The sequence below is a fragment of the Oncorhynchus clarkii genome, chromosome 1, assembly GCF_045791955.1.
Source record: "Oncorhynchus clarkii lewisi isolate Uvic-CL-2024 chromosome 1, UVic_Ocla_1.0, whole genome shotgun sequence".
Taxonomy (NCBI): domain Eukaryota; kingdom Metazoa; phylum Chordata; class Actinopteri; order Salmoniformes; family Salmonidae; genus Oncorhynchus; species Oncorhynchus clarkii.
Genome location: NC_092147.1, coordinates 84,777,228 through 84,786,367, shown reverse-complemented (window position 1 = coordinate 84,786,367; position 9,140 = coordinate 84,777,228). Strand labels below are relative to the sequence as shown.

The window sequence follows — 9,140 nt, the reverse complement described above, 5'->3', positions numbered from 1 at the left end:
GTATCCAGCAGGTGGGTCACCACGTGTTTTTTTGTTTTTTTTTCCCCCACAACTTTCCACAAATTTATTAAAAGCAAACTGAATTGACATATTACACACGTTGAGATATCTCCCTCTTGGAGACATCATGCATTTCATTAGGCATCTGTCGAGCTTCTCAACTGATTTATAAGATGTAGAATGTAATAACATATAGATCTTTAGACTATCATTGCATTTGAACTAACGTCTTTGTCCAGATAATGTAGGGAAATGATCATTCCACATCTTAGTTGTCCTCCTCTTCCTCCCCATCATCACCCTCCTCCACTGCAACAAGCCTTGGTGTGTAACCACGTGTTTAACGTTGTTATAATGGATGCATTACATTTTCAAAACAATTAACATCCAATGATTTAACCGGTTTAGTTTTATTTAAGTTACCAATTCATTTGCCATGTAATGTGTATAATACGTTGTTCATTTCTTAGTAAGAAAAAGCCAAAGGACACTTCAGGTTTTGAAAATGTTTATTTCCAAAATAATTATATTTACATAATTACAGTTTTTCAGGAGAGTGAGGACTTAAAATGCCACTGAAACACCAAGATGACTGGCTATTTCAGATCTTACAGATGCATTCAACAAAACGTCTTGATTTAATATATCTTGATATTGGATAGTTCAATTTTCCAAGTTCAAAACTTCACTTTGAATTATTTAGGACATTTTACAGAACATTCAAGATATAGTTGGACCATTCCCGAATTTCAAACAACATTTTACAATTATATTAACACCGATTTAAAAACCAAGTCAATCCTTCCATTAGAACCAAATCTGAACCTTGATAGTAATTTATCCATAGAAATAGTCTCCAAGTCAATGATGACATTATAGGTGAACTGGTAGACATCGAGTGTACCCATGCCTAGGTTTTAAAATATTCCCATCTTCAACCTAGACCCATGCCAGGAAGTACAAGTAGGAAGTGTACCCTTCAATTGGGGCTGTGATGTCAACTCAACACATGCCATTGTATGAGCCACATCAGTTAGCATCATTTGAATAAATGTTTCACATTACCGTGGCAACCCAGCAGTTGATAGAACATTCCAAAATACCATGGAAACGATTGAGTAACAATCAGGCAGCCATTGTGAGTGTACCAGTCAACTTGCCAGGGTTAGAGCTTCTATTCCTATGAATGTATCTTTAAATATCAAACCATCGACATTAACTTGGAACAAAACGGTGAAACATATTATGGCTTTGTCCCGTCAGCATCAAACGATGCAATATTTTCACATAATCTCTTAGCGTGCTTCATTTGATCTTAATGTATTCATTCACTGTTAATTAAATAAATCTATATCAAAAACATTTAAATATGCATCATTATTGAGCTAAAATGTAGTGTGACCGTACTGACAAGGCTGGTACAGGATAGGTTGGTCTAGATAACCACTGACAAGACGGCCAAACCAAGACAGTGTCCTGGAAACACTCATATCTAGATAATGTTCTGGAAACACTCATATCCAGATGTCTGACAGATACCCACTTCTCTTTTATCCAGGTACTCAATACCTCATATACCAACCTCACTAATTGATTCCAGGCAGATTAAATGTCAAACCAAAGCCACTGAATTGTGAACATGAATCACCTTCTGGATGTAGATCATGTGTTTCCCCACTGCTGGACGTGACCGAGCTCTACAGAACAGCTCATCAACAAACCACGTACAGCCTCAACGGACATGTGGGAAAACACAAAGTCAGACATCACAGGTCAATCTTCTCTGGTATGGTGAGCACTGTGCTCGAAGCTGTCGTGGTGCTGGGCAATACACCCAGACCCAGGCTGCTGTAACCGGCTGGCGTTTCCCTGTACACGCTCTCCAGCAGCTCCTCTGGGATAGTTACTGGGATGGCTTCAGCTGGGCCGAGGCCTGAAACCAAGCCTGGGGATACAGTTGGCACTGGGCTCGTAGCCAGGTTAGGCTGGGGGGCTTGAAGGGTGGTGCCCAGTGGGTTCCCTGGCTGGGCCTGAACCTGGGCCAGCCTCTCCAGCTCAGCATGCTTCCTGCCTCTCCTCTTCCCCAGGACTTTGACGTAGTTGGCAGGTATGAGGCCTGTGGTCTGGCCGTCTACACTGCCCAGCAGCCACCCACGCACCCTGGGTTGATGCTCTGCACACAGGGGAGAGAGAGAGAGGATATAACATGGTCATTTAGCAGACTTAGTTAACAGGAACACATTCAGTATGTAACCCATTCTGAATGGCATTCTGTTGACCTGCCTGCTACAGTGTTAGCTTTCTTCCTCCCAAGGCCTCCAGCTCTCTTTCCCCCTGATAACATATATTGTGGTAACCGCAGTACTTAATTTCTAAATCAGAAGATGCCGGAACAAAAGTGAGTGCAGAGACAAGGAGGGGGCTCTGAGGTACCAGAGCACATGAGAAAAAAAAGTGGCCAACAATGCAGTAGATAGATCATACAGGTATACGCACAGTAGAAAATCAAAAACTCATCGATTTAAGATGTCTTTGGTAACTAATTGATCTAGGCCTACTGCAAAATTAAACAAACTCTAGTAAATCGTCTCTAAGTGTGGACCCTACCTCCTTGTTATCTCGTCATTGTGGTTTTACCAGGGCTGCAGTCTACGTCAATTCTCCCCCCCCCCCCTTTGAGTCAGAACCCTGACAATCTCGTTTATCAAGTCTGCGTTACACACACACACACACACACACTGATATTTCCACCTGTGGTGACATCACAATGGTGACACTGTAGGAGGGATGGCCTCAGAGAGAATCCAGAGAGAGAGAACCCAGATAGTATAATGTTTACTGTTCATTTGCGATTGTTTATTTCACTTTTGGTTTATCATCTATTTCACTTGCTTAGCCAATGCAAAACATGTTTCCAAAGCCAATAAAGCCCCTTGAATAGAGAGAGAGAGAGAGAGAGAGACACACAAAGAGAGCGAGAGAGGCAGAAAGAGAAAGGCAGAAAGAGAGAAAGCGTGGGCTGATGTGAAACATGGTCGCCGTACGTGTGTGTGGGGGTGTGACACTTTTGGGCTGTCAAAACCGTTAATGCATGTGCATATGTATGTGTGTGTGTGTGGGGGGGGGGACCTATATCTCTGTGTGTGGATGAGTAGGTCTAAGAGTCTGTGGGTTGTATCTGTGACGTTTCTAACCACCCTATCTAAGCACTACCTGCGTGTGAGGCTGGGGGAACCTCCCACGTGCCCCATACCAGAGCCCAAACACTCTGCTACTATGGACTACAGAGAAGGTGTTAAGGGTAGATGTCTTGTAAGATACGCTCCAACGCACTACTGCATTACAGGAGAACACCGTTCTCAAACGGGCACCTGATGCCAACGGTTTCTAATAAAGCGACAGACATTGATATTCAGCCTAATGGTAGAAACTTAGAAAGGAGGGAATATCTGAAGGTGGATTGTGTCTTACTGCCTTTGGACAGTAGAAGAAATGCTGGTTTCACTGACAGAAAAAACATCTAAGATTTCCTGATATATGGACAGATTGTTTCTGTTGGCTATTAAAAAAGGAAGGGCTATGGAAAACATCCAGGTCTCAAACAATGATATGGTTCGCTAGGCATCACACATACCAATTATTTAGGTTATGGAAATAATAGAATGTCATTCCAACGTTGGGCAAATAGACCCATTAGAATGAACATTTAAAGATGCTGCATGGTGTGGTGGTTCCTTTCTGGATTATCAAATGAGGAGACAAACACAGAGTTACACAAACTAAATCTTTATTAGTGAGAGCTTTGCAATAGCGATGGCTGGTCGACGAATCACCCTCAGGTGATTTGTTGAGCCCCCCCGAGAGAAAAGTACAAAGGTCTTCATTAGCTAAGATTACAACCCTTTCAACCTACATGACGAACAGATATATAGAATGGGTCACAAGGTTAAGATTTGTATGAAAGAAACCTATAATTCACAGCATCTGCTGTGAAAACAGTTTATTGTGTAGAGACGAGTGTCTGGAACCATCTCTTCCTGGTCCCATATAGAACAGAAACACTAACTCATGCTCTGGAATGCTCTTTAGGTTTTATCACCCAAAATACATTGTAAATCTCCTGTCAGTGTTATCTCCCAGAGGCCCATCCTCAGTAGAACACACACACAATAGTTATAAGAATCCTCTATTGTGTTGCATAAAACAACCATTTGATGCAATAAAAATTATTACAAGATAATCTTGCAATATTCCACCATAATGGTCAAACCCACATCTGCATTGGCCCGTGCTGCATTTACGGTGAAATGGCCTCTGCAGAAGTCAGGGCATTTATACTTCTTGCACTTCGCTACCTTGGCCGGGGACCTTAACGCAGGCAAACTTAAATCCATTCTACCTCTTTTCTACCAGCATGTCAAATGTGCAACCAGACAAGAAAATAAAATAAAAATATGTAAAAAAATAAACTTTAAACCTTTACTCGCCCTCCATTGGGCATATCTGACCATAATTATATCCTCCTGATCCTGCTTACAAGCCAGAACTACAGCAGGGAGGAACAGTGGCTCGCTCAATATGGAAATGGTCAGATGACGCAGATGCTAAGCTACAGGACTGTTTTGCTAGCACAGACTGGAATATGTTCCCGGGATTCATCCAATGGCATTGAGGAGTATACCACATCAGTCACCGGCTTCATCAATAAGTGCATCGATGACAGTCTCCACAGTGACCGTACGTATATATCCCAACCAGAAGCCATGGATTACAGGCAACTTCCGCACCGAGCTAAAGGCTAGAGCTGCCGCTCTCAAGGAGCAGGACACTAATTCGGACACTTAAAAACAAACTCCGGTACGCCCTCAGATGAACAAACAGGCAAAGCGTCAATACAGGACTGAGATTGAATCCTACTACACCGGCTCTGACGCGCATCTGATGTGGCACGGCTTGCCACGGACTACAAAGAGAAACCCAGCCACAAGTAGCCCAGTGCCTACCAGACAGGCTAAATTCCTTTTGTGCTTGCTTTGAGGCAAGCAACACTGAGGCATGTATGAGAGCACCAGCTGTTCCGGACAACTGTGTGATCAGGCTCTCCGTAGCCGGTGTGTGTAAGACCTTTAGCATGGGTCCTCAGACAGTTCTACAGCTGCACCGTCGAGAGCATGGTTTCAACATAACTACACACAGATCATAAACGTAATGTTAACTGGTGAGCCAACCGTCTAACGTCAGCTAGCTAGCTAACAGTAAGCTTTAACTTGCAATGAAAACAACTTTGACAAAATTAGAAACTTATATCTGAAACTGTAGCTGGACTGATACGTATATGTGGATGAACGCTTCACGGCAGACTGCAACCCCTCATTAAATAAGACGTCCTGTGTCGTTTACCTTGACTAATTTAAGAATTGTATTCGTATTTACAGATGGCATACAACTTCGTTATTAAAGGTACATGAAAGTTCACGTTTGAGACAGCATTTCTGCCTCCCCCACCAAAAAAAAATGTTTTTTCTTTATTTAAAAAAAAAAGTTTATGATCAAACGGCTCTCCTGTGAAGTAATGACCCGCGACATACATCTAGTTTCCTGAAACAAGGTCACCTATGGTATTCTAGAGAATATGTCTCTCTCTCACTGACCTGAACCGAATGCACACTGTAAAATGTGCAACGCATTTCTGCCTCGCGCTGCAACACTTCCTGTCTGGGTGTTGCAAGTGAAGAGGTGAATGACAGGTTCGTTTTTTAGAAGCGTTGCACACGGGCATAAAAGTTTAATTTACTTGAAACGAAAGTCTACTGAAGTGAGACTTTGTCCTTGTGTTTTCTTGGCTACTTACATTGTTTTGTTCACAAGCTAGGTTGTTATGCTATGTTGGAGTTTCAACTGCTAGGGATACTAGTCAGACTATGGTTGGAGTCCAAACACAAAGTAGACAGCCCTCAGCCCTAAACCCTCAGCCCTAAACCCTCAGCCCTAAACCCTCAGCCCTAAACCCTCAGCCTTTGAATGACATTTTACGTCGTCACAGCCGAGTGTACCTCAACTATGTTGCCTAAATGACACTGCGAGGCCACCAGAATTTGACACGTGACTACAGTTTGCATTGAATTGTGGGTCATATCAACACCCCAAAAGTGATCAAAGTAGTTCACTCGCTCCCTCAAGCTAAAAATCAATGGCCGAGGGGGTAAACGTTTGTGAATTGGACCTTCACTTAAGATGGCAATCAAACTGCATCTGTTTTCGACAGGGATTCCCCTGAGGGAAGTGGCTAGCGCGAGGACTGAGTGGGTTTGGACTGCAGCCCTCCATCTCACAGGCACAAACAAGACAAGTCTCATCACCACTGTACTCGACTACATCGAGTTGCTGACAGTTGATACCTGCAAAAATGAAAATTCTTAAAACCCTTACTTTTATAATAAAATGTTAATCTAATACAACCACCGACCGTTTCCTCGTATTGACTGACAGCGACTAGATGTAGTCAAGGGTTACACTCCGCCCACTCTCGTCTCCGCTCAACTACGTCGATGTTAGGTTACGGACAAACATAGCCGATTCAACTCATCGAAGGCTTGATGACTAGCTAACAAGTTGAATGAGGTGTCCGGGGCTACAATAAAACAGGTGAACTGTTGGGAGTAGTGGAGGCCTGGAGTTGAGAAACACTAGGTTAGAGCAGGGTGCTGGTTCGAGTCCCCCTCTCTCCTCCTAGTTTCTTACCTTTAGGAGCCAGGTTGAGCATGTCTCCAGCATTCAGTGAGAGCTCCTCCTCCGACGCAGCTGTGAAGTCATACTCCGCCCTGGCAACCACATGGTCATCCTCCCCACTAGCCCAGTTGGTGGCTGCATAGGGATTTAATCAATCAAAATGTAATTATATAGTCCTTGTAGGGAATATTAATGAAGTAAAAATGTAAGGTGCTGATTAACGTAACAAACAAAAAATGTATGTAGCACACTCATCTTTGTTCTGAGCATACACAGAGCCAGATTAGCAGTGTATGTTCAGATAAACCATGACCCATCTGTTTAAGGTTGCCAAACTGTGGTTAACAGACAGGCAGTCAGAGAGACAAAGGACATTCAGGAGAGCCCACACACAGACAGTAAGGAGTCTCACCACTCTCCTCTGGCCCCTGGGCAGAGCTCAGCAGCTTCCAGATGAGATAGGGCCCTCCTAGGACCACGGCCAGAAAAAGGAAGATGGGCCACGACTTGACCGCTCCGGCTCTGGGGTCTTCCATTGCGGCTCCAGCACCTCTGGTCGCCAGAACAGCTCCTTCACTGTCTGCCCACAGGTCCTCCACCTCACCGTCCCGCCTCAGCCCCAGCATCCTCTGTATGCGGCGGTACAGGTAGCGCAGGGTGCGCACCAGGGCAAAGGCCGACAGAACCTTGGTAAAGTGCATCCGTAACCGTGTCAGGTGGTTGGCTACATCCAGCACGGCTCGGAAGCTGTTGTAGACGGCCGAGAAGGTGGCGTCCATCATCATGCTGACCGAGGTGAAGGCCTGGACGATGCTCTCGATGGACTGGAAGGCGCCGCGGCTGCTCTCCTCTGCCTGTTGGACAAACCGACTGGGCGCCACGTCTTCACCACCGGTTTGGCCGAAGCGGCTGTAGCCCAGGCTCCCACCGAGCCCCCCTCCCATGCCATAGCCACCACTGTAGGGACTGTAGGGGCTGTATGCTCCACCGTAGAGGCTGGAGCTACCATAAGGGTTGTAGGAGGAGCCAGGGAAGGAGCCGTAGGAGGGACGGTAGGACTGGATGGACTGGACAGGGCGAGGGGGGACGGGGGGCACCATGCGGGTCAAGACGGGAGGACCGGCGGGACCAGAGAGGCCCGGGGTGGAGGGACCTGGTGGGGCAAAGTCAGTCGACCTGGTGGATTGGAAAGAGGGGCATAACTTATAAAACAGTGAACATTCAATTCAATCACGTGTTCGTGTTGTCAAAACGTAATTTGTATTTAATTTTTTTTAAACGCCTCAAAAACTAGTTTCCTTTGGTTTCGTAGTTAAAGAGAAGTCTAAGCAATCTAGGAGTGTTGCAATGGGTTACGTCTCTATTAGCTAACCTTAGCTAGATAACAAAACAAACGACATGCCAGTCAAAGGTAACGACGTTAGCTAGCTACTAACGTTACAACGTTAACTACATTGGAACTCGGTGAGCACTTTTGGTTGAGTTATTATCCAATAACAGTCCAATACTAAACTATTGTCAAATATTGAAATCTAGCTAGTTCTGTCCGCTAGGCAAACGCAAAACAACAAGCTCCGACCTAGTTAGGGCCTGGGCCTATATTAGAGGCTAACGCTAGCTAGCTAACTCATACATAGTTAGCCCCATAGACAACTCGTCAAGTAAGCAATAACTTGTTTACCGATAGTTAACTGGTGCACTCATGGCTGCTCCTGGAATCCGCCTTTCCCACGGTTTAGGAGGAGGCTGCGATGCCATCGTACAAATTGTCTGAAGTTACACCGTTTTTAACCGTTTTCCCTTCACTTCCCCCCGTAGTAACTAGCAAATTGCTACATATCTAGCTCCATGGCTGGCTCCTGTGTGCCAGACCAAAATAATCAATAAGACGATACGGAAAACGTTTGAAACAATACATAATTGGTTTAAAAGCATAAAGCCAGAGAGGATTTCTTTTATAACGCATTTTATATTGTATTTGCATTCTTACTGGGCAAGTTTAACGTCTCTGAAGTCAGCAACTTTGTTGTATCTTTTCGGCGTTGATTAGTAGAGCCTAGAAGGCTTCGTCTCCATTGCATTATTCCGTTCCAAGTCGTCCCGAGGCTGATGGAGATAAAACTAAAGTATCAAAGATGGGGTGGGACAGTTTTTTCAACCGAGAGAACTGGGAGCGAAAATACGCAACACCATTGGTGTATTTGACTGACAGAACCAATACTAATACAATATTTACCACATTTATTGTCCATGTCTTTTTTTAAACAAATCAATTCAGAAAGTACATGAGGGAACACAAGTATATATAGATTATAAACAATGGACAATCGAGCTAGGGGGTACAATATCACATTACAATTACACAAGAACCTTAAGGGACATGCATATACTTACAATTCTAACAGTTTTTT

General features: G+C 44.3%; 1 protein-coding gene across 1 annotated transcript; it reads right to left on the bottom strand.

The window, feature by feature from the left end:
- Window positions 1–491: 491 nt before the first annotated feature.
- On the bottom strand, window positions 492–8,615 carry LOC139413512 (peroxisomal membrane protein PEX13-like). Its single transcript, XM_071160998.1, has 4 exons — window positions 8,411–8,615; window positions 7,142–7,905; window positions 6,742–6,864; window positions 492–2,173 (listed from the first exon to the last, which is right to left on the bottom strand). The coding sequence occupies exons 1-4, from the start codon at window positions 8,485–8,487 to the stop codon at window positions 1,767–1,769; spliced, it is 1,371 nt and encodes a 456-aa protein (XP_071017099.1). The 5' UTR covers window positions 8,488–8,615; the 3' UTR covers window positions 492–1,766.
- Window positions 8,616–9,140: the final 525 nt, after the last annotated feature.

Excerpts from the sequence above, each read along its gene's own strand:
- LOC139413512 (XM_071160998.1), bottom strand. The coding sequence starts at position 8,487 with ATGGCATCGCAGCCTCCTCCTAAACCGTGGGAAAGGCGGATTCCAGGA. Across the intron at positions 7,906-8,410 it reads AGTGCACCAGTTAACTATCG|GTCGACTGACTTTGCCCCAC; the intron begins GTAAACAAGTTA and ends CCAATCCACCAG. Across the intron at positions 2,174-6,741 it reads GCTCAACCTGGCTCCTAAAG|AGCATCAACCCAGGGTGCGT; the intron begins GTAAGAAACTAG and ends CCCTGTGTGCAG.